Here is a 26,851-nt window from a genome sequence, read left to right on the forward strand (position 1 = left end):
GGCATTCTGGTCATGGGGTGTGCAAAGCCTATGCTGACTGCACACAGCTCTGTGGCTAAAGTCTTCTGAAACTTCAGAGACAGAAAAGAGGAAGGTCTGTTAGGTGTCTTATAGCGTTGGACTTATGTTAGACTTATGTTAGTAGAGATTAGTTAAAGTGAATAAAAAAGCAAGACCATGTGCATTTTTCTTGCTGGATTTTGGTTTATGGCAAAGGCAAGGTTATGGGCTTAAGCTGCTCATGATAGTCGAATGGTTCAACAGGTGAACAACTTATGGGTGTATGGTTAGGAGTGCCTAGTACAAACTTCCACTTAATTAGTTTAGAATCTTTATTTGTTAAAAACATCAGATATTGAAAACAGCTTTTGGAAGGACCCCCCTTTTTTTTTCCAGGTCTAAAATACAATGAACAATAAAGATCAAATATACAGTATAATCATCTAAGATAGATAATGATCCTTATCATATGGTAGTAATAGCTAAAATAGATTAGCTAAAATAGATTATTATATAAAATCCAATCTAACAGGAATAAATATGGTAAAAGTTATATCCATGTATCAATATGGATCATGCCATATAAGATAACCCTGAGATTTGTAATATCAAATTTACCTTGAAATGCACTAGCAGGGTCTGATATTCCTAACAAATTTAAAGTGTAGCACTGTCCCTATAGGGCTTGCTATGTGATGACTTCTTGGGCCTCCTCGTATTACCTGCAGACAGTCACTAAGGGACAGTTCACGCATCCATCCTTACTCCCAGTTGCTCGGTACTCAGTTAACAGTCCAGGGGTTTTGGTTTTTGGGATTTATTGTGGAACTTGGATGGGAGAAGGGAATAGCAGGATACTCCAACGTAAACTACTCACAGTAGATGAGGCCAATCATTTGGCCTCACCAGGTTATTTATGGAAGCAGGCACCTGTCAACCATACTGCCACTTGTATGGAAGAATTAAGTCCTCTTGCTCCCTCTAGCAGCAGACTTGATGCAACTACATTATCTTCAGGACACCCTCTAGCATCCCCTTGACTGACACCCTTCCACTGACTTTTCTAGCCGAAGGGGTGGCCCTCTAGGAACAGGCCCCATGACATAGATCTGTACTCACTGTAGGCAGAATCAGATTCTCTCCAGTGTCCCTCTTCCAGTCACCTCTGCAGAACATTTGACCCCAAGCATTTGTGCCCCTGGCATTTATACAGTATCCCAGCATGCACCTAGGCACTTTCCCCTGCCATTCACCAGAGCTGTACTAAATGCCTGTGCACCCATTTGTCAGGTTTCCTCACACTGTCCAATATAATATGCCTCCCTATTGGACTAGTGTGAAAAACTTCAGACAAACTGAGCTGCACCTGAGCACCATGAGCAGGCCTCACTAACAGATCCTGCTCTCCAGTAGACCGAGAGCAATATAAAATTTACCCGGCAATCTCTCTGGTAAGCAGAAAAGAACCAAAAACTATATCCTCTCTTCTAGCACCTACCTAGGAGGGTGCTACACAAGCAATATGGAAATTTACACTAGGCGCTTCTAACCACACATCCAGAAAAGAAAAGTAAGAAAAAGGCATCTCCATGGGCAATCTGAGGTTAAGCATAGCAGCTTCACAACATACTCAACACAAGGAATATAGGTAATTTTGTGAACCAGAGGTTTAGCAGTGGCACAACGGTGTTACATTATCTCTGCTGGATACATCATAGGAATAAAGGAAAAATCCCACTAACATCTGTATAATTTTGTTTTGACCAACTTTTCGGTTAATTTTGATTTCAGTATTACTTGTTTGCAGATGAAGCTCTGATGTACAGTATCTTCTACCTCCTAATCTTCATTTATGCTATGTGAATGGGGACATGTAACACACATAAAGTAGGTGTTGTCGCAATCTGGCTTCAAGAGTGGAAATGCACTTTTAGGTTCGGTTCACATTTGTGCGATGCGGGAACGCTGCGAATATGCAGCGTGATCCCGCATTGCATCCGCACCTCTGGCAGTTCACACTGCCATATGCGATACGCAGGGGGTGTCAATTAAAGTTAACGACATCCCCAGTTGCGATCGCATATCGCAGTGCAATCTGCAAGTTCGCACTAGTGTGAACCACTATGCGATCCGATTCTGTTGCGAATAAAAAAATGCCTCATGTGCGTGTTTGGTGCCGATGCAGTGCGAATTCAGCCATACAAAGTGTAAATATTTGATTCAGGATTGCTGAAGTAAACCAAATATTTACACTTTAAAGTGAATAGTAAAGAACAGCCCTGAACTTCTTTTGTGTACAAAAACAATATAAGTGTTTAATTGAGTGCCATACCGGTAAACATAAGGTCCAATTTCATCTACAACAGGCTTCTCCCCTTCCAGGACCTCCAGTGGGTTAGTAACATTAAAAAAGTAGAACTTCATGTAGATGGGAGGAGGAGGATCAGCCCATGCACTATAGGCATCTGTTCCATTTTTCAGTACTGTGGCCTGCAAGAAGAGATTAAGATAAAAAAGGTAATATAGTACTTTTGGATTAGACAAATATAAACACTATTGCTTCCATTTTCTTCTTTTATTAAATCATTTAACTTTTAACAAATTTCCAAGAAACCCAAGAGGCGCCAGAGGACAGGAGCCAAGCTGAATCCTATAGAGCAGTGATGGCGAACTTTGGTACCTCAAAAGTTTTGGAACACATTTCCCATGATACTCAACTACACTGCAGGGTGCATGAGGATCATGGGAGATGTAGTTTCAAAGCATCTGGGGTGTCAAAGCTTGCTATCACTGCTATAGAGAATTATTTGAGTGACTGCTCTTTTTTTGCTGGGGCTGCTGATGTAAAATCCAAGATGGTAGCTCCTAGACTTAGGCATTTTGAGTCTCAACAGGAGTGTAATAAAAAGGTAAGTGAAGCTTGTTGCTTATCTGAATGGTGTGAGGATGGGGTCTCTTTAGCAAGAAAAAAAAACTCTAATATGACAAGAGCAGGAGGATCAGTAAATGGCTGGAATAAAGGGAGTACATACCGTCTTTCCCCGAAAATAAGACCGGGTCTTATATTAATTTTGGCTACAAAAACACACTAGGGCTTATGTTTATGACCCACCGGAACTCATCTTCCCAGCTTTGAGCACTGCAGAGTAAGGGGCCGCTGACGTCAACCGGGAGGAGAGCAGAAGATCTACGGCAGGTCATGCGAGCACCCAGAGGCACTGTAAATAAGGTATATTCCACAATAAAGTTACAAAAAGGAGACACACTGCATATTATATAATCTTTTTACAAAATGGATTGCATGTTTTTACAACTACTTTAACTAGGGCTTATTTTCGGGGTAGGGCTTATATTGCAGCCATCCCCAAAATTAAAGCTAGGTCTTATTTTCAGGGAAACAGGGTAGAACCACAAAAAGGTTTCCTGGAAATAAAAAGAGAAAATATTATGAATGTACAATAAATATATAACTAAAGAAAGAAAGGGTGATTTTTGATAAGAGGTTTCACATTTTATTTGATCTGTTTATTTTATTGTAAATTTGTATATACACTAAATAACAGCTATTCTTGTTCAATGTCTGCTGAGAAAAATTGAATTACATGGGCGTCATCAGGGCATCGCTGAGATCTAAGCTAATCAAATTCAAATAAAAACATGACTCGCTGAATTCAATTATGAGTAGTATAAACTTTATTTCCTAGTTTTGAATAGAGTGGTAAAAGGTCAGAACCCCTGTTGGGTTTTCATTGTTATCCAGGACTCTGTTAAGTCATTAAAGAATAAACAGTGCAGCGCTGAAACAAGTATATAGCTAAAATCGATGATATATAGAGTCCCAATGTGGAAACAAAGTGAGCGTGAGCATGCACATATGGATGATAAACAAAGCGCTCCACTCCTAAGTGTTCACCGGCCACACTGTATTCTCACCTCCAGACGGGCTAGACAGGCACACACTTTCAAGGGTATCACAGGAACCTGAAGTAGAGGACACTCTTGCAAGGAACCAGGTGTCCTATAATGGGGATCACACTCAGTGCTGATAAGGAATTTCCATGTATCCAGGGACTCCACACCAGGATAAATATTAATTCACATGGAACAAACAAGAGGACTTAGCACGCACTGAACACAGTGCACGGTCACAACTGTATTGGAAGCGCACTCCTCGCGATGGATGGCAGGTGACGTCACCAGCTCTTCCCCCTTACGTCCCCGTGGGCGGTACTTCATCAGCAGGAGAGGGGAAGGAGGGACGCGGCCGCATTAATAGGACAGAGTGCTCGCAAAGAGCCGCATTCAGGAAGCACATCAACGCTGCAGCCTGAAAAGGCATATTACATTGCCTTGGATACGGGAAAGCCTTACGTCAGACTCAGAGGCAGTGTATAACCAGGGATCCGCTAACCGGAAGCCACATATCATATATACTTAAATTATCCTAATAGCCAAATACATATTCAGACAGTATTAGAAATAAAAAAAAGGCATATTAAAACTGGTAATATTCAGACCAGCTGAAACTGAAAAACCGTGCCAGTATAAAAAAAAAAAAAAAAAAAAAAAAGAAGATTTTAAAAAGGCTCATGGGGACAAATAACCACAATAATTAAGCCCATAAATCATACTAAGAGGGAGGGGCCAGGACCTCAAACCAGCCATCCATTTCCAAAGCAATTAGCAATAACCACATATTGAACTAAACAAAAACATACATAAGAGCTGCACTAAAAAATATAAATGAGGAGCACAAAATAAATACAACTAATGATCCGATATAAAGCAATTGAGGTCAAACTCCACATTAAGTCCTCTGGGTACAGAGACCTTAGTCTCGTAAATCCAGAATGAGTCACGACGACTTAGTTGGCGAATGAAATTGCCACCCCTCCAGTGTTGATATTATCAATACCCCAGAACTTGAGGCTATGTGGGTCACGATTGTGAAAATTCCAAAAGTGACGTGACACATTATGGGTTTTCAGACCTTTTAATATTGCCTACATGTTCCCTAAGCCTAATCTGTAAAGGCCTAGAGGTCCTCCCAATGTATTGCAAGCCACAGCCACACTCTAGCATATACAATACTCCTACTGTGGCACATGCAATAAAACTTTTGATGGTATATGTTGTGTTAGTGGCTGACCCAGTGAATTCCTCGTGTTTTTTGCAATTCACCTTGGAATGTCTGCAGGCTACGCAACGCCCACCGGCATAGAAACCTGACAAAAGTAGAACAGTCTGCTCTCTGAATGTACAGGAGGGTCGACTACACCAGGAGCAACCCGATCTATACGGGTTGGGGCATTTTTTTATAGACAAACTGGTTGGAAAGGCAGGGCCCAGTTCCCTGTCCCGCTTAAGAATAGCGATGGAAGGGCTGCCTTCTTGCCAACTACCCTCCTTTGTGCAAGAAAAAAAAAAAAAAAAAAAAAAAAGCTATATTTTAGTTCTGATTGCTGGTTTCTTTGTTGACTCAGTTTGACCGGACCACATTTTTGTTGCTACTAGCCTATGTTCTTTGCCTGGATTAGACCGCTCTCTTTCCTGCATCTCACTAGTCTTTTGCCTTAGGTTCAGTGTACTATCTCCACACTGTAGCCTTCCTGTCCATGTCCACTCCTTGGTGGGGCAATCCTGACGGCTACAATCTGGTACCAGGGCACAGCAAAATCCATCTCCCCCATCAGGCGCTCTGGTGAAAACTAGCTGGTTCTTAGACTCCCCTTAGACTCCCGGCTTTAGGTGAGCCCGCATCACCTGCTAGGGGCCCCGCAGCGTGCTAAAAGTCATATTGTGTGGAACAAGACCTTACAGGGAAAAAAAAAAAAAAAAAACACACACACACAACACAAACACATGGTGATTCAAAGAGATTTGGGCTAGGATCACGTCTTTGAATACATTTTGTGTTTGAAATGAAAGTCAAATAAAGTAGAGGTTATTAGGGGTGGGAGTTTTTTGTCATGGGCTAAAATGCACATTACATACATTTTTCATGCTTTGCCATTGAAGTATATGGTGTCAACAAAATGCACACTAATGTATCAAAAAATGCCCATAGAAAAAGAATGTCGTGCATTATTGTGCATTGGTCAGTGCTTCTTAAAATTGCACAGATCTGTGTGGGGGGGAAAGGGAACTCCAGTGGCTAAGCTGAAAAAAACTGCACATACAATGGATTTAAAAAGTCTACACACCCCCGTTAAAATGTCAGGTTTCTGTGCAAAAAAAAAAAAAAAAAATGTATTAATATATATATATATATATATATATATATATATATATATATATATATATATATACACACACACACACACACACACACACACACACACACACATATACATACATATATACACACACACAAAAAACAAAAGATAAATCATTCCAGAACTTTTTCCACCTTTAATGGGACCTATTAACTGTACAATTTGATTGAAAAAACAGACTGAAGACTTTTAAAGGGGGGGGGGGGTAAAACTAAAAAACTAAAATAATGTGGTTGCATAAGTGTGCACACCCTTTTACAACTGGCGATTTAGCTGTGTTCAGAATTAAGCAATCCCATTCAAACTCATGTTAAATAGGAGTCAGTACACACCTGCCATCATTTAAAGTGCCTCTGGATTAACCCAAATAGAAAAGTTCAGCTGTTCTTGTAGGTCTTTACTGACATTTTATTTGTCACACCATAAAGCAAAAGCCATGGTCCACAAAGGGCTTCCAAAACATCAGAAGGATGCCATTGTTAAAAAGATATCAAATCAGAAGAAGGGTACAAAAGAATTTCCAGGGCATTAGATATACCATGGAACACAGTGAAGGCAGTCATCATCAAGTGGAGAAAATATGGCACAACAGTGACATATCAAGAGCTGGACGTCCCTCCAAAATGGATGACAAGACGAGAAGAAAACTGGTCAAGGAGGCTGCCAAGAGGCCTAGAGCAACATTAAAGGAGCTCCAGGAATATCTAGCAAGTACTGGCTGTGTGGTACACGTGATAACATTCTCCCGTATTCTTCAGGATATCTGGGCTATGGGGTAGAGTGGCAAGACAGAAGCCTTTTCTTCTTAGGAAGAAAAACAACCAAGCCGGCTAAATTTTGCAAGTCTCCCAAAAGCATGTGGGAAAATGTGGTATGGGCTGATAAAACCAAGGTTGAACTTTTTGGCCATAATACCAAAAGATATGTTTGGCGCAAAAACACCACCATACCCACAGTGAAGCATGGTGGTGGCAGCATCATGCTTTTGGGCTGTTTTTCTTTAGCTGGAACAGGGACCTTAGTCAAGGTAGAGGGAATCAGTTCCAAATACCAGTCAATATTGGCACAAAACCTTCAGGCTTCTTCTAGAAAGCTGAACATGAAGAGGAACTTCATCTTTCAGTATGACAACGACCCAAAGCATTCCTCCAAATCAACAAAGGAATGGCTTCATCAGAAGAAGATTAAAGTTTTAGAATGGCTCAAGAAGGAGGGGGGGGGGGTGATGAATGACTAGCAAAGCATCACGAATTGGGATACATTTTCCACAACCAACAGACCAGGAAATTTCATGCTTAGTTGATTCTGGCTCCGCCCCTACTATGATTTAACAGCGCTGCCTACCAAAGGACATCCCCCTTACAATCTGTGCCACTAGCAATTGGAGTGGGAGGACAGTCCACCCCTCTCAAGGAAATGCCCCCCCCCCATACAAATAGGGATTGGAAACCACAATACAATGTTTCATAAACTGCTGGTCTCTGACACTGTGCCATGTAATCTATTGGGAAGAGACTTACTGAATAGCTTACAAGCCTGCAAACAGTATACACCCAAATGGAGTAGAAGTACATGTTGGAAAATTAGATGAGGAAATTACATGTGGATTGACAGCAATGGAACTAGAGGAAGAGATGGAAGGCAATAGTCCACCTGAAATTGTTGCCCAAATACCTGACACTCTCTGGGCCAAGGGAAAGTATGATGTGGGGCTTCTACCAGTCCCTCCAGTAAACGTTAAAAATAAAAGCAGGAGCCCAAATCCCACAATACCCACTATCAGTAGATCAACTCACGAGTATACGAATACAAAATAAAAACTACTTGAGGCAGGAGTTATAAAAGAAAGCAAAGCAGAGCACAAATGGCATTGTTTCCTGTAAAAAAAAAAAAAAAAAAAAAAAAAAAAAAAAAAAAAAAAGGAGCTGTCAAAAAAAGGGAGAAAAACCAGTATATTGAATGGTACATGATTTAACCACCCCCCATCCGCGCTACAGCCTATATACAGCTGCAGCGCGGACTTGAATTTTCGGGAGGCCGTTTTTAACGGCCTTCCAGTAACCCGCTCCCCGCGCGCTCCCGCGAGCGCGCATCGGGGAGAATCTGTGTCGGCCGTGTCCCTTGGACACAGCCGATCACAGATCGTGGTGAATGGCCAATCACAGCGGCCATTCACCACGTGATCGGACCGTCCAATGAGAGATGATCTCATATGTAAACATATGAGATCATCTCTCATCGCCGGCGCTCCTTCCTCACACGGAGCCTGCAGTGTGAGGAAGGAGGGGGAGCCGTCAGCCGTCGGGGACACACAGCGATGTAATCAGGGCACTGATCACCAGTGCCCTGATTACTAAAGGTAAAACAAATACAAATTGCCCCCCCATCAGTGCCCACAGTGCCCGCCATCAGTGCCCCCCATCAGTGCCCACAATCAGTGCCCAAAGTGCTGCCAGTCAGTGCCCATCAGTGCCTGCTCATCTAGGCACTGATGAGCACTGACTGGCAGCACTATGGGCACTGAGTGTGGGCACTGATGGTGCTGCCCATCAGTGCCGCCCATCAGTGCTCATCAGTGCCACCCGTCAGTGTCCATCAGTGCCATCCACCAGTGCCCAGCAGTGCCACCTCTCAGTGCCCAGCAGTGCCACCTCTCAGTGCCCAGCAGTGCGGCATATTAGTACCTCCTCATCAGTGCCCATAAGTGCCACCTCATCAGTGCCCATAAGTGCCACCTCACCAGTCCCCATCAGTGCAGCCTATCAGTGCCCATCAGTGCCGCCTCATCAGCGCACATCAGTGAAGGAGAAAAATTTATTTTCAAAATTTACTCGCAGAAAATAAGAAAAACCTTTTTTTTTTTTTTTCAAAAATTTTCTGTCTTTATTCTTTTTTTTTGTAAAAAAACCTAGAGGTGATTACATACCACCAAAAGAAAGCTCTATTTGTGTGAAAAAATGATAAAAATTTCATATGGGTACAGTGTAGCATGACCGTGCAATTGTCAGTCAAAGTGTGACAGCGCTGAAAGCTGAAAATTGGCCTGGATGGGAAGGGTGTTTAAGTGCACAGAAGGCAAGTGGTTAAGGGCCATCAATCAGATCATTGAGGAAGACACTCCTGTTCAAAACCCTAGTACTTTGCTCAATGATATACCTACAGGAACAAGGGTGTACACCGTTCTAGACTTGGCCAATGCTTTCTTTAGCCTGGATAAAGAAATCCAAAAACTCTTTGCTTTCCAGTTTGAGGGAAAAATGTACACCTAGACAACAATTCCACAAGGAATGGTTTCCTCCCCAAGTGAATTCTCAAAGGCCATGACGACAATCCTGAACGGATGGCAACCAGCCCATGAATGCACAGTGATTAAAGTGTACATTGATGACATCTTGTTATGTGCAGACACAAAATAACATTGAGAACAAGACTCTTTCTCTGTTGAAATATCTCAGTGAACAGAATTGCAGGGCGTCAAAGCAAAAGGTACAATGGTGTATACCTTATGTAAAATTCCTTGGTCACGGTCTAGGCCCTGGAACCAAGCACATGGACATTGAAAGAAAAAAAAAAAAAAAAAAAAAAAACACCGGACAATAATTAAAATGCCTCAGCTGAAGAACCAAAGCAACTTAGGGAATTCATCGGAATGGTGTCACAGATGAGACAATGAATATCGTATGCTAACACCAAGTTGAAACCCTTGTATGCTGCCCCAACTATACCCTTTGAATGGACAAAGGAATTGGAGGATGCCATTCAACCGATTCGAAAGCTGATATCCAGATTGTGCCCGCTCTCAAAATTGCCTGATCAAAACAAGCCCTTCCAATTATATTGTTCTGTCAATGGAGCTACAGGCAATAGAGTCATTACTCAGAGGTCACCGTCAAGAACACACAGTGGCCTATGAAAGCGCAGTGGCAGCTGCTGCATTACTAGCTGAGAATGTTGCCATTGTAAGGATGAATCAGCCTTTGACAGTCTACACAACACATGGAGCAAATTAAATCCTAAAAAGAGCAAAGACCAAACATTTGTCATCAGCAAGGCTGAGAAAATATGAAGCAATCCTGCTTGAATCAGGAGAAGTAGAAGTGAGAAGATGTACTACAATCAACCTTGCCAGCTTTCTCCCAGAGAGGGAAGAAGACCTGAAGAGGAGGGTGATCACAATTGCTTGGAACTCATGGAAGAGGAAAATTCAGCAAATCTCCCCAGTAAAGGACACTCCTCTTGAAAATCCTGATTTGATTCTGTTTGTAGACGGTTCACACCTATACAAAGACGGAGTCCCAAGAACGGCATATGCAGTGACAACACTGGAGGAAGGGGTTGAGACCCAATTACTCCCTTTAACACTCTAGGCGCAGGTTGGCCAATTGGTAGTACTCACTAGGACTTCTGAGACCACAAAGGATCAATCAGCTAACATCTATACCGATAGCAGGTATGCTTTAGGTGTAGTTCACAATTATGGACCCATATGGAAGAACAGAGGATTCACAACTGCTGCAGGAGAACCAATTCAAAACTGGAAATATGTTCAAGAGCTTTTTGAAACCAAAAGAAATCAACATCCTGAAGGTCAAGGCACATACTGGTGGACAAATCATGGAAGAAAAAAGGAAACCAGTTGGCCAATTATGCTGCCAGGAAGACTGCTGAAACTCAAATGGAGAAAATGAGGACTCTAGTCACAGATTTTTCAAAAGAAGAAGAAAAAGCTCATAAAAGACTGAAGGAAAGTAGAGAACGAGTACAAAAGGCTAAAAAACGAAATTAGGAAACTGCAAGAATCTGCACCCGATGACTGGTATGAAATCATGGAAAGGAATGGAGCAAGGAAAGACAAAGATGGACTCTTGTACAAGGAAAATGGAATATGTGACCCACCCCAAAACATAGAAAATGATCAAGGTTGGACGTTTATTTCAATACGCCAGGAATGCACGTAAAGACTTTGTTGAGGGATGCATAATTGGTGCTAAAAATAACCTACGAAAGCCAACTAGAGTGGCACAGACATTTGGTCAAGCCACTATTCCCTTTTCAAATACTTCAGATTGACTACATCCAATTACCTAAATCAAGCCATTACCAATATGTTTTGGTGTGTGTGGACATGTTTTTAGGATGGGTGGAACCCTGACCAGTAAATGCCAAGACGACAGCAAAGAAGCTCCTTTCTGAAGTAATATGCAGTTTTGGGGTCCCTGAAACCATAGAGAGCGACTGTGGAACACATGTCCCCGGACAGATCATGCAAATTATATGCAAAGACTTGGGAACTGAGCAGGCCTTTCATACCCCTTAGCCCCAGAGTTCAGAAAAGGTAGAAAAATACAATGGGATCATTAAGAACAGGCTAGCTAAACTAATGCAGGAAAGAGAGGAAGAGTCAGTCCAGGAATATTGCGTCTGGTTATTTCCAGCATCAGGACTACCCCGACCTACAAGACAGAAAATTTGAGCCCTTATGAGATTTTGTTTGGGAGCTCACCTAAGACAGGATTGTATTTTCCACATCAGACTGCTGCAATGTAGAATGATCTTGCTGCTTATGTAATTGCCTTGCACAAGCAACTAACTACGACACACAAGCTTGTTTTTGATTCTATTCCAAATCAGGTAACTGGAACACATGAATTACAACCAGGAGATTGTGTCCTAGTGAAAGAACACATGAAAGTCCCTTTGGGACCATAGTTTGAGGGACCCTACTAAGTGCTCCTGACAACTGCCACGGCTGTAAAGTTGGAAGGAAAACAGACGTGAATACATGCCAGCCATTGCAAGAAATTATAGCCACTACTAAAAGATGAGTAAATTGCTGTTATGCCTTTGCTTGATCCTAGTAGTCAAGGCTATAGAAGAAAACTACCTGTACAAACTGCACATGTTGGGGGGCATAAGGGGTAACTTGAGTAATTGCTGGATCAGTTTTCATAAACCAGACAGTTCAAAAAGGTATACACCAGATACCCATTCCCATTATTTTAACCACCTGGAAAACTGTCGGTCCGTTCTCATCCGGTCCCATCCGATCCACTGGACGGATGGAAAATAGGGTTTCCATCCGTCCAGATTTGGCAGATCTGAACGGTCCGCCTGTGTGAAAGGGGCCTAAAGTAACACCCCCTTCCCGGTCAGTGTCATTAGTACAGTAATGGTGCATTTTTATTTTGCACTGACCACTGTATTAGTATCATAGTTCCCCAAAATACTGTCAGTTAGGTGTCCAACTTGTCCGCCACAATGTCACAGTCCAAATAAAAAAAAAAAAAAAACCCTGATCACCGCCATTACTAGTAAAATAAATAAAAATTCCATAAAAATATCCCATATTTTGTAGACGCTATTGCTTTTGCTCAAACAAATCAATATACGCTTATTGGGTTTTTGTTTTTTTTTACCAAAAATATGTAGCAGAATACATATTGGCCTAAATTGATGAAGAAATTCGATTTTTTTTATTGGATAGGTTTTATAGCATAAAGAAAAAAAATAGTTTTTTTGTTTTTCAAAATTGTCGGTCTTTTTTGTTTATAGCGCAAAAAAAAAAAAAAAAAAACGCAGAGGTGATCAATTACCCCCAAAAGAAAACTCCATTTGTAGGGGAAAAAAAAAAAAAAAAAAAAGGCACAAATTGTATTTGGTACAGCGTCGCATGTCCGCACAATTGTCAGTGTTAAAGCAACGCAGTGCCATATTGCAAAATGTCATAAGGGGGGGGGGGGGGGTAAACCTTCCATGGTTTAAGTGGTTATCATGTAGGTAGGTACAGGCATGCTTTCTTCCTGGAGGTGGCACCCCTGCAAATGCTACAGGGGGAAGGAGAGTCTGTTAAGATAAATTGTCCCCTTATGGGCTTTGTCAGTCCTCTCTGGGTAGGTAGATAACGCCTTTGATGCCGAATTCCCACAAGAGTTTAGGCGACCATCTTAATGAGGGAATCTTTAAATCCAACGTCATTTGGATGCACCTTGAGCAAGTGGCAGGTTAGGGCAAGGAACCCACTGTTTAGGGACAGTGCTCAACAAAGGAAAAGGTTCCTGGCAAGTAGGAGCTTCGGAGGTTTCCTACCAGTGAGTCATTTCAGTATGATTATACAAGATACCACCACCCCTTTAGCAAAGGCCATCCTCCATAACATTACGGTGTATTATTCTACAGAGAGCGGTGTTCTTCTGTTCACCAGTGTGCCAGAACGTTCATCTATTGTGACTATTTTAGCTCAGGTTGAGAGAAGGTGACATGTTGCCTCCTAGCTGCCTGCCACCCGCCTTTGAAAAGTGTTCCACTGTAGAGGAATGACAAGCACAACTGTATAAAACAAGCAACCCACAAACACGTTTGGCATTAGAGGACAATAACCTAATAAAAAACAGATCCTGAAATTCAAGCAAAGATGAAATTAATAGGCAACCAGCATGTGTTCCAACATGCCATCATTTACTCAAAAGATTTTTCAGCATTAAGTGGCCTCAAAGTGGAACGCCAGCTAAAACTTTTGAGGTTCTAACCTCTTTTAGTGTTCTAGTGCTGCTTGTGTGTCCTTTAGGCTGCATTCACACATCGGCGATTTGAATCGTGGGCAGATTTGCCACAATTCTGCCCGCGATTTCAAAGAGCCGAGGTGTGAATGACAAATCACAGAAAGTACATTTGAGATGCCATTCAATGGCATCTAAAATCACGGTGCGGTTCTGCTGCGATTGTCAAGCGGTAAAATCACACTGCAATAGCGGCAACCTGCAACTGCATGAAGCATGTCGCTCAAAAGTAGCTGCTGAACTATTTTTGAGCCGCATGCTTCACGTGATGTTAGTTGCCGCAATTGCAGCGCTATTTCTCACGCGGCAGAACAGCACTGCGATTTTAGGTGCATGGCACATCAAGTGTGCGTTCTGCAATTCGTCAGTCACACCTCGGCACTTTGAAGTTGCGGGCAGAATCACGGCAAAGCTGCTTGCGATTCAAAACGCCAAGGTGTGAAAGCAGCCTTAGAGAAGATTTCTTCTCGCTTCGTGTCGTATTCGTGGGACAAGATGTAAAAATGAAATCTCTTCATAAGGACATAAATACAAACATGGTTAGCAAAGTGGGGAAGGCCATTTCATGAGAGGTGGGCTGATGATGTCAAAACCTCTGACTCAGCCAATCAGAGGAAGCTTTGTATTCATTGTTAGAATACATTGCTTTCTCTGAATGGCTGAGCGCCCATCAGATAGACTCTACTGTGCTCGGGTATGAGACAGGAAGTCTCAGGTTGCGCCCGGAACACATATGTGCCTCAGCTACATACAGTTTATACCGCACATTCAGCGGACTCACGTGTTAGTAAGGCCCCTTTCACACTTGTGCGACTTGTCCTGGGACTTGGGACTGCAAAGTCGCATGGCAAGTTGTACCTCATGTTTTCCAATGAGTACCAATCATATTGGTGCGACTTCAAAGTAGTCCCTGCACTACTGGTCCAACTGATGCATTTTGAGGTCCATCGCCCTCAAGATTACACAGGTAATGCTTCAAATCCAATCAAAATTGCGTGCCTTAGGGACATAGTTTGTTTGAGTCAAGCTGGCTCAAATGAACTATGTAAAGAATATCAAAAGCTGGAGTTCAGCTTTAAAGCTGTTCATAGACCTCATCGAATGGGTGGATGCGCATGCACAGACAGACCCAGCGCAGAAGAAAAAGGAAAGCGATTAGGCAAGGTTTTTCTAAATTCTCAATAATTTTGTTCCTCAAGAGTGGTCATTTAGGATTACCATGTACTACCAATGGTTACAGGATCACTGTCCAACCTTGCCAATAGAGATCAGATCGGGTGACACCTTTAGGATGGCAATCTAATTGTACAAGCTGATAAAAGCTTATTATTCCTATGTAATATGATGTCCCCCTTCTCCTTCCCCCACAGCCTTCTGGGACGCATCACAGAAGACTGCGGGACCATTCACAACACGCAGTAGGAAATTGGCTGTGAAGCTGCAAGGCTTCACTGCTGGCTTCCCTTACTTAAGATGCCGCTGCCTGAACCTGAAGCCGATTGAAGAATTGGCTCGGGCGAGGACATCCCTGGATCCCTGGACAAGTAAATGTCTTTATAAAGTCAGCAGCTACAGGTATTAGTCATTATACAGCTCCTCTTTACGTTTCATTCCAAATCAGACAGGCCCCCTATAATATATAGTTGCATGTTACAGTCTGACTGTATAATCCTTTTACAATCTGCTTTATGGTGGCCATACACACTTTTTTTTTTTTTTTTTTATCTGATCGATGTGTGATTCCATCAAAAGTATTGAATGACAAACTGAATGAATAGCCACAATTTCCCTTATGATCAATTCAGGCTGCATTTTATCAAGATAGAAATAAGTTGCGCTATAGAGTGAAAAACATAAATTGATTGTATGTTGGGAAAGTCCGTATATAAGCAAAACAGCACGTCAGATGAAATAACGGTGCAGGTACCGCTTACCGGAAACTGATAAATATAAGCCAAAAAAGAAGCACTAGAAGTCCTCAGGAAGTGGACGTCAAATGAACCTCGTATTTCTTGGATGGATCTCCTCAGTGTATTGCATTTTATCAAGGCAGGGTGGAAAATAATCAATTGTTTAGCATTGATCGGCAGAACCAAGATACACTGTTTCTGAATAAAATCGTATTTTAACTGATCAGAATATGAGATTGTATGGTGGAAACAGAGATGTGATTGATAGATTAGGATCCTAAATTACGATTCTAAATTACAATTGTATCTTAAGTTTACCTTTAGTAACCGGTTACACCAGGGGTGTCAAACTTTTAAGTTTTATTGTGGGCCGCATCTGCATTATAGTTTCCCTCAAATGGCTGATTGGGTCTGTAAGACTAGAAGTCCAGAGCACCCCACCACCCCCCACCCTTACATCAGATATTAAGAGCCCCCGACCATCCAAAGTCAAGATTCCCCCTACATCACAGTGCACCCCCCTTACCTTGTGCTGCTGCTGAGAAGAAGCTGGGGGGGAGGGGCTGGGAAGCAGAAAGTGAAGGGTCTGGAGGAGGACAATAGAAGGGCTGGAGTCAGCAGAATGCTGAGACCAGGGGAGGCAGAGACAAAGGGTTGCTGTGGCTACACAGAGAGTAGCAGGATCTGTAGGAGTTCTGTCCTTCCTGCTGCTGACTGCTAAGATGAGCATCTCAACGGCTTCATGGAGAAGCACAGGATCTGGTGGAGGAGTTCTGTCCTCCTCTCTACTGCGGACTGCTGAGACAAAGGAGGGGTAGAGATGAGGGGGGGGGGGGTGCCGCAGCTGCAGGAGAGGTGCAAGTGCCACCAGAAATTGCCTGACATGTGTGTTACACCCCTATTGTACCATGTACCTTGTTACAGATTCACCGGCCCCGCTCCCCCAGTCTGACAGCTAGCGAGGGGGGGGAGGGGGGAGGGGGGAGGGGGTTCTCCCCCCCCCCCAAATAGCTTTCATAATCTGCAATAAACGTGGCTGTGAGGGGGCTCTGGCCACATAATTCTTTAAATGGGAAAACTGCAAGGTCCGACAACCTTAACGGCTTGTAGTTCAAAATGAACTACCACAGCGCTGTTGAGCATTGTGGTAGTTCATTCAGGTTTCCTGTAAAAGTGTAACTGCCTGGCCGTATCAGAGGTACAGCCAGACAGTCTGCAGGAGCGGGGCATTATACCCACGTTCTACTGATCGTGGGGGCAATGTTTTACAGCTCAATTACAAAAACAAAAATGCATTTTTTTTTTACATGCAAAATAAAAATGTGCATTTGTTTTTTTTTTTTTTGGAAAGATGAGCTTATCCTTTAAATAGCAATTAAAGTCCACTTCCCCAAGTGTGGCATATTGATCAAATGAGTTTTTGACTATGGATTATTCTTATTTGAATAGATTGATCAAAATGTAATGAGGATTTCTTGGATGCTTCCAATCAATTTGCATCCGATCAGGCAGACCCTTGTACTACATAGCCGTTTGCAGATTTACATTGTGCATTCAGATTGTAATGTGTGCGGTGAGCTTCGAGGATATTGTGCAAACCTTGTAATGTCTCTGGTCAGCTTTACGCAATCACACAATAGACAAAGCACTCACCTGCTTGACCTCAGTTTCTACCATCTCCATGAAGGTGTGGGCCACCAGTAGCACAATGCTGACGATGAGCAGAAATAAAGACAGGATGCCACATGTGTACATCGGCCACTTCGCCATATTCCCAGATGACACTGGACTGAGGAATAATGAGGAATAACCGGTCACATATGAAACGACAGCCTGTGGAAGGAAGATTCCTTCTTGTCAATCCTGACTATGGATCTGTGACCACCTGATGTGTACTGGAGCTTCTTATATGCAGTATATATGTCTGATTCTTGGACTGAGGGCTCTAATCAGATTGTAGTCTCTAGGATTACAGGCACTTGTGCAGCTTGCTGTGTACAAGTGTTTACAGGCGGCTGGGGAGGGTGGAAGCTCTTGGCTACGCCTATACATTACAAGTTCCCTGCCCCCACCTCAGTTTCGTTTCCTCAGTGCCTTTCTCCTTTCTCAAATAGCTTTCATTTTGTTCTCACTCTGCTTGTCTGTCTCACCGCACGCCCTCCCTCCCATCTCCACCACAGACATGTCGCAGGACAATGACGACATTGTATACAAGATTCATATCACATGCAATGATTTTAGCACACACTTAGGGCTCGTTTACGTTTACACCATATGTGCATGAAAATGAATGGGAAAACTGTGCAGATTTCACTTACAGAGACATCAGTTTTACATCAATTTTAGGCCTCATGCACACAAGGTGTTTGAAAAAAGGAGCTGCAAAGCCAGTTCTGACGCCAGGAAAAAACAGCTGTAAAAACGCACTTTTAGAAGCGTTTTGTATTGGCGTTAATGTGTGTTTAGCAGCCTTTTTCTGCCCTCTTATATTTTCCACTCCCAAATCCAACTACTACAGCTTAAAAAATGTCTGATGTGGCCTAACGCTGTATGCAGCCTTTAGCAGCGTCAGGCGTTTTTACAGCTTAAAGCTGTTGCTCCAAAACGCACTGACCATGGGGTTTTTTTTACAGCTTAAAACTACTTAAGCCTCGGAAGATTTTACCCCTTTCCTGACCAGGCCCTATTTTGCGATTCAGCACTGCGTTACTTTAACGGACAATTCCGCGGTCGTGCGACGCTGTACCCAAATGAAATTGACGCCCTTTTTTCCCACAAACAGAGCTTTCTTTTGGTGGTATTTGATCACCTGTGCGATTTTTTTGATCATGCGCCATAAACAAAAAAAGAGCGACAATTTTGCAAAAATTACAATATTTTTCAAATTTTTTTTATATGAAAGTCCCCCCCCCCCAAAAAAAAAGTAAAAATCTAAATTTTTTAACATTTTAGGCCAATTTGTTTTCTGCTACCTACGTTTGTTAAAAAACAATCGCAAAAGGCGTATTTTGATTGGTTTACGCAAAAGTTATTGCGTTTACTAAGGGAAAGATTTTTGTCATTTTTATTGTTTTTTTGTTTAACGAGTAATGGCGGCGATCTGCGATTTTTTTTTTTTTTTTGCGGGAATGCGACATTGTGGCGGACAGATCGCACCCTTGACTGACATTTTGGACACTTTTGGGGGTACCAGTGACATTACTACAGTAATCAGTGCTATACATATGCACTGTTACTGTAAAAATTACACTGGCAGGGAAGGGTTAACTTTATTGGAGATGCAGGGGTTAAATGTGTCCCTAGGGGCGTGCTTCTAATTGTAAAGGGGTGTGGCTTTTCATGTAACCACGGAGACATATGATCCTACATAGCAGGATCGTATGATCTCTGCAGTTACACAAGGGAGAATGACAAGCGGCTTTGTTTACATCAGCCGCCTGCCTTTCTCTCTCTGCAGCGGACGATCCTGAGTGACCGGAGGACATCGGGTCCGCCGGTCACACGCGCGGGGATGTGCAGGAACGAGGGGGGGGGGGGCGGGAGCGCGCCTACGGCGGTGCGCGCTCGCCCCCTAGAGGCTCACGGGCTAGCGACGTAGTACTACGTCACTTTGCCTGTGAGGGGCTGACTGCCGCAGTAAATATACTGTGGGCGGTCGGCAAGTGGTTAACGCTGCTGCACCAGAACGCACTGGTCCTGGGTTTTTTTACAGCTTGAAAACGCCTATGCCACGTACAGCTCCTAAAAGCCTGTGTGTGCATAAGGCCATAGAATAACATGGAGGGGCGTTGTTAAGCTGCAAAAAAAATGTCTGACGCTCCTAAAAGCAGCTGTAAAAATGCCCTGTATGCATTAGGCCTTATTGCATGAGTGTTTATACATGCTGACATCAGTTTTCATGCACAACAGTTATGTGCCCTCTTCACACCAATGTTGATGGTTATGCCTCATACACACGATCAGATAATTGGATGAAAAAAATTGCACGATAATTTGATCGTTAGGACACAGATTTTGACAGCCGATCATGACATTTCATCTAACAAAATCCGAAGGGACAAACATGAAAACTTTTGTCATACGATAGCCTAGCGAACCACAATCGTTTAATCAGTACAGTATGCATTCTCTAAAAATCGATAGACAAAGACCACGCATGATCACTAACCCGGAAAAAGCTTGCCTGCCATTGTTTTTGTTTTGCGCTATCCGATATGTAGCTACACAACCAGGAAGCTTTTCCAGAATCATACGAAGAAAAATCATACGTTTGTACGCATTGTTGAATTCGATACTAGCATCATGCAACAAAATGCGAACGATAAGTCGTCCGATTATCTGATCGTGTGTACGAGGCATTAGGCTTCTTCCCAGGTTAGGTTGTCAGATTTTTTCCTGTGAAGAAAACTGCATACGCGTTGCAGATTCCTGCTCAGAAAAAATCTGCACATGATACCAGTGTTGTGGTGTGCACAGGGCACATAGAGAACCATTGTTATTTTTTGTGCCCTTGCAGAAGGCGTGCAGAAAAACTGATGTCTCTGCACCATGGTGTGAGTGAGGCCTAAAGGCCTGTTCACACATACACGTGCATTAACCGCTTCCAGACCGCCCACCGCATATATACTTCGGCAGGGCTGCGAAAATCGCGTACATGGGATTGGACACAGCAGGAGCCAATCAGCGGGTCAGGCGGACTCAATGGCCGCCCGGGACCCGCCAATCGTTCGGAGGAAAGGCAGAATGGCGGTCTGCCTATGTAAACAAGGCAGACCGCTGCTCTGTCAGGAAGTAAAAGAGAGATATTGTGTTTCAGCTCAGCAGAAAAACGGATCTCTCTTTTCATCCAGTGGATCCATTCCCCACACAGTTAGTGATAAGTTAGTTCATGAATAAATCGTTCTTTTGAATCGATTCTTTTCAGTGAACTGGATGAATCCATTCATCTGACTGAACGGATTAATTTTAAACCGTTCACTAATCACTATTGACTCAATAGGAGACAGGTCTGTTAATATGAGCCTAAAGTGAGAGATCTCTGCCCCTCCCTGCAACCAATCAGCCAGCTCACAGCACACTGATAATAAAGAACTGGATACAAAGTTACAACAGTTTTGAGTCAAGAGTACACAACTACACTGAGTCAAAGAATCATGTGAGTCTCCAGAACAGTTACTGAGTCAAAGAATCATGAGTCACCACCAGTAAAACAATAGACAGCTGATGGGACCTTGTGGTGAAACACAGGTCCAACCTTGAAAACGTGGCTTATCCTCTGGGGTCAAGGCAGTGATCGTAATTCCCATATTATTACTATTACTGGGAGCACTGGGCATTGTTTACACATTTTCTTCTCCAAAAAGCAATTTATTAACCACTTTACCACTAGAGCATTTTGCTGTCTTACGTCTGGGCCACTTTTTGCGATTCGGCGCTGTGCAACTTTAACTGACAATTGCGCGGTCGTGCGACGCCGTACCCAAACGAAATTGACGTCCTTTTTTTCCCCACAAACAGAGCTTTCTTTTGGTGGTATTTGATCACCTGTGCGATTTTTACTTTTTGCTCTATAAACAAAAAAAGAGCGTTTATTTTGAGAAAATAACAATATTTTTCACATTTTTTTATATGAAATTCCCCCCCAAAAAAGATGTAAAAACCAATTTTTTTTAAAATTTTTGGCCAATTTGTTTTCTGCTACCTATGTTTGGTAAAAAAAAAATCGCAATAAGCGTATTTTGATTGGTTTGCGCAAAAGTTATTGCGTTTACTAACAAAGGAAAGATTTTTGTCATTTTTGGTGTTTTTTTTTAACGCGTAATGGCGGCGATCTACGATTTTTTTTGCGGGACTGCGACATTGCGGCGGACAGATCGGACCCTTGACTGACATTTTTGACACTTTTGGGGGTACCAGTGACATTACTACAGTAATCAGTGCTATAAATATGCACTGTTACTGTAAAAATGACACTGGTAGGGAAGGGGTTAACTTTATTGGAGAGGGAGGGGTTAATGTATGCCTGGTGCTTACTGACGTGTGGGGGGGGAGGTGACTTTGTGAGACAGGGACAGATCGGATGTCCAGCTATGCTGAACACTCCGATCTGTCACTCCCTGTCACTGAGGAGATCCGCCCGCTTGTGTTTACACAGGCGGGCGGATCTCCACACTAGATCCCCGACGATCGGGGCAGAGCAGCGGCGATCGCCGCTGCTCCTCCCCTGGCCCGACTCCCGCTGTGAGTGAAAACAGCGGGAGCGCGCCTCCGGGGGCGCGCGAGCGCCGCCTACAGGGGAGGAGTCTGACGACGTAGGTCTACGTCGTCAGACGGGAACGAGCCACTTTGCCGCAGTACTATTACAGTACTTAGCGGTAAAGTGGTTAAGCAGTATCACACTATGTTGGTGTCATCATCTTTTATATATGGAAAATGGATTCCCTGGAAGTCTGAGTCATCCATTCCCAGAGATCTATCATCATAGTGTGATCACTTGATCCCAGGACCACCATATACTGTAGGAGCCGTGGATTATTAGGCCCCTTTCACACAGGTGGACCGTTCAGATCCGCCTGTCAGTTTTTTTGGTGGATCTGAATGGTCCCCCCATGCATCTCTATGGGGCATCCATAGTTGCCAACATTTGAAAAAAATTTCCAGGGACACTTTGCAGCACGGCTATCAATTACTTACCACACCCACTTCCCCGAAGCTCCGCCCGCTCTGCATAATTAATCTCCGCCTACTTATCAGAATATAGGGTCTACTTCATAAAGAGAGAATTACAGGAAATTGAAAAGGGAATTGAAAACTTGAGGCCAAAGTAGCAGAGTTGGAATAATTCTCCCATTCAGCTGCACTACTTCTGCCTAAAATTTAAAATCCTCATCACAATTCCCTGCAATTCTAAAGTGTCTGCTTGTTGGAAGGTGCTCTACCTCCCCCTGCTGGCGGATTTCAAAAAGTGCACCATGCTGACACCCTGCCTCCGGTGACACGTTAAATTTGCGACAGGCGGGAAGAGTGAGCGGGCACCGAGAGAGAGACAACCTGCTGCCAGAACTACAACTCCTAGCTGGGGTGAGAGCGACACTGTGTGGAACAAAATAAAAAAAAAAAAAAAACAGGGACAATGTAAATTACCCGGGACAGGCTCCTATTTGCCAGGATTGTCCCGGGAAAAACGGGACAGTTGGCAGGTATGGGCATCGGATGTCAGCGGAGACAAGTCCGCTGACATCCAATCCGTCAAATGTGGACGGATGGAAACCCTATTTTCCATCCCTCCAGCGGATCAGATCGGATGAGAACGGACAGACGGTCCATTCCCATCCGATTCCCCCATAGAGATGCATGGGAACTGACAGCTGTGTCTCCGTACACAGCGCGGAGAACAGCTGTCATCCTCCTGCTCAGCGGGGGATCGGCGCATCGATCCCCTGCTGAGATAAACCGAGTCCGTTTGACGGACTCACAGTGTGAAAAAGCCCTTACTAAGCGTGTTAGACCCATTTGCTATAAGGCACCTGGGTCCACAGAGTCTGGTGAGCATATATCATATATATATATCTATATCTCCCTTTTGCTGGTGTGGGCTCTTCACTTGGTTTCTATCATCTGCACAATATTGGAAGATTCACACTTCACTGTTTGGAATTCTTCATGGAATTTTTTTCATTTGATTTATCTTCTATCTAAAGACTTTATTGCACTATTGTTTGGATTAATATTATATATTCATATTTTCACTTTTGATATATTGGTAACAATGTATCCATCATCACTTAGCGCTGCACTTTGTATTATATTTGTTTTGTGGCAACTTGATGTCAGTTGGTGTGCTGGCAGCTTTTTTTGTTTAAATTTTATGTTTGTTAGCAAAGTAGTAACCTCAGTATTTTAATACACTAAATCAACAATCAGGTAGCTGCAGTGATAAGGTACAGACAGCCTGTTAGTTCATACTATAGAAACGCAGTCCAGATGCATTCTAGATCCTTTTCTGCATGCATGTTTTTGATGCGTTTTTGATGCAGTCAAGAGCATTTCCCCCCCTTTTTTCTTAACCTTAAATAAGGACATGTGTGTTCCAGCGCATTTAGGTGCATTCCAGTGTGTTTTTGATGAAAATTTTACAGCGTTCCAGTGCAGGAAAAATGCAGCATGTTCTACTTTTTTTTTTCTGGCACTGGAACTGCAGGGACTGGTGTGAACTATGCCACTGAATCCATATAACCTACTTTCCATGCGTTTTTGATGCAGAAAAAAAACACGCACTGGACTGTATGTGGTGTGAACTGGCCCTAAATAAGGGCATGTGTGTTCCAGTGCATTTTTGTTGCGTTTAGGTCTGTTCCAGTGCGTTTTTGATGTGTTTTAAAACGTTTCAGTCCAGTGCAGAAAAGAATGCAGCACGTTCTACTTTTTTTTCTGGAACTGGAACGCACTGGAATTAGGGTTGCCACCTCATCGCTTTAAACCAGGACACACATTAATTGCACAGGTTTTGTGGTTGATTAAGTTGGTAATTAAACTCACTTAGTGCTTTAGGCCCCTTTCACTTGGGCTTTTTGATTCGGTCCACCTGTCAGTCTTTTCAGGCGGACCTGATCGGACGCTCCATGTATCCCTATGGAGCAGCGGATGTCAGTGGTGACATGTCCGCTGACACCCGCTGCTATCCGATCCGATCCTGTCTGTGAAATCCAGACGGATGGAAACCCTATTTTCCATCCATCTGGAAGATCGGATTGGATAGGATTGGATCAATACGGACAGGCGGTCCGTTTTCATCCAATCTCCCATAGAGGAGAGCGGGGATCTGACAATTCCGTCTCTGCAAAGTAAGCGGAGACTTTGCTGTCATCCACCTGCTCAGCGGGGATCTGCAGATTTATCCCTGCTGAGAAAAATGGAGTCCGCCAAGCATACCGCTCGTGTGAAATGACCCTTATGTGCATTATATTAGCCTCATAACCTGTGTAATTAGTATGTGTCCTGGCTTAAAAGGATGAGGTGGCCACCCTAACTGGAACTGCAAGCACTGGTATGAACTATGCCACTGAAAACCATATAGCCTACTTTCCATGCGTTTTTGATGCAGAAAAAAAAAACATTCTGGATTGCATGTGGTGGAAACTGGCCCTTAAAAAAGCGAGTTTTTTTTTATTTTTTAATTAAACAGTAAAGAAACCATTATGGTACACTGCAATGGTTAGAACACAGAACATCCAATTGATTACAACTCTAATCATACTGATCAAAAAGGAAGGAAAGGGTTAAATATTCCATCGGTGACGATTTAAAAGCCCGTACAGGACATCAGTTTAGAATTAACAATGAATTATATTTCTAGAATTGTCGCTCTCACTCTGACGTTTGTTGTGACACCTAACGTGTGAAGCAATCATCGTTTATGTACACGTGCATGCCCTACGCATGTTTGTTCAAATGCAGATATCTCGGTCGGTGGGGATGGTTTTAGTTTTTATTTATTATTACTTTTTCTTTTTTTTTTTACGTAACAAGGATCTGCCAATCTTCTGTGAATCAGAGTCTTCAGATTCACATCATATAGTCAGAGCTCTGAGGAAGGGGGAAACACCCCCGAAACGCTTAAGCTATATTTGGAGGTTTTCATCCCACTACAGTTTTCACAAGGTGGACTATGCCAAAGTGGAGACTCCTGGTGGACTCACATTTTTACATTTTGCCTGTTATTTCATCTCCTTTGTGAGTATGATGTATATGTTTTCATTTAAATTAATTGTTGCATAGGTTTGTGCGCCCTCTGTAGTTTTTCTTTTTAGAGTTCTATCTGGGTTTCCCCGACCTGTTGGGAGTGGCAGCACAGCCACAATAGTGACTAAACCAGCGCAGTTGTGTCCTTAAAAGAGCAAGTAGCACAACAATCCCTTAAGCGCAGGAGCATAAATTTTCAAGGTTGAGGAGTAAAGTTATCCCAATTGTTTGTATAATGTGAAAGACGATGTTGCGCTGAGTAAATTGATACCTAACATGTCATGCTTTAAAATTGTACATGCTCGTGGAATGGCGACAAACTACGGCACTTAAAAATCTTCATAGGCAACGTAAAATGTTTACAGGTTACCTGTTTAGAGTTACAGAGAGGGTCTAGTGCTAGAATTATTGCTCTCACTCTGATGTTTGCGGCAGTACCTCACATGTGTGGTCTGAACACTGCTTACATATGTGGGCGCGTCTTACGTATGCGTTCGCTTCTGTGCGCAAGCTCGAAAGGATGGGACGCTTTAAAAAAAAATGTTCTTATTTATTTTACTTTTTGTTTTTACACTGTCCCCTTAAATTATTTTTTTAAATCACTTTTACAGGAAATGTAAACATCCCTTGTAATAGAAATAAGCAGGACAGGGCCTCTTTGTTGTGAGATCTAGGGTCAAAAAGACCTCAGATCTCACATCTACACTTTAATTTTACATTAATTTTACATTTCCAAAAAAAAAATGGCCCGTTCAGGTGGAAGTGATGTCAGACGTCGCTCTGGTCCTCTTGCCCTCAACTTCCTGCCCACCGCTCCAGGGGACCGGATCGCTTCCCCCTTTACTGATGGCTCCGGTAAAGCAGGGAAACGACCGGAAAGTGGTGGTGGGGGGGGGGGGGGGCACCTCTCCTGCTGCCTATAACAGTGGTCCTGTGGTGAACCTGCCGCCTGGACCACTTTTATCGGACGCCGAATCGCCCACTGTATAAAACATACTGGGGGTTATGGCAGCTAGCTGCTGTCCTAACCCCGGTATTTAACATCAAATTAATTACGTTTATATACAATGGGTGGTCCAGAAGTGGTTAAGTGCATTTAAAAACACGTTTTTATGCGTGGTAATTGTTAAGGGACAAAATAATAAGAATTTTTTTTTTTCCTTAATACAGTAAGTCCCTTATTTATGAACAAGTTCCATCCTGGGAACTCATTTGTAAGTCCAACTTGTTTGTAAGTCCAACAAAGATCAGCACTTGCAGACAATGCCTGCGAGTGCTGATCAGTGTGTTCTGGTGGGGGGGAGTCCGCACCAAAATTGCTTGTGTTAGTGCAACGTTCTGCCAGATTTTTTTTGTTCAGTGTTTTTTT

The 26,851-nt window shown here is 43.0% G+C and overlaps 1 protein-coding gene across 1 annotated transcript in view; it reads right to left on the reverse strand.

The window, feature by feature from the left end:
• SCARB2 (scavenger receptor class B member 2) overlaps nt 1-17,567 on the reverse strand; it is a 99,992-nt gene extending 82,425 nt beyond the window's left edge. Inside the window, exons 1-2 of the mRNA XM_082255543.1 lie at nt 17,395-17,567; nt 2,333-2,490 (exon numbers count right to left, since the gene is read on the reverse strand). Coding sequence (XP_082111669.1) covers nt 2,333-2,490; nt 17,395-17,511 — 275 coding nt within the window. The 5' untranslated portion in view covers nt 17,512-17,567. The remainder of the gene's footprint in view (nt 1-2,332; nt 2,491-17,394) is intronic.
• Nucleotides 17,568-26,851: the final 9,284 nt, after the last annotated feature.

This window comes from Pelophylax lessonae (assembly GCF_965119305.1).
Source record: "Pelophylax lessonae genome assembly, chromosome: 1".
In the NCBI taxonomy this organism is placed as follows: Eukaryota; Metazoa; Chordata; class Amphibia; order Anura; family Ranidae; genus Pelophylax; species Pelophylax lessonae.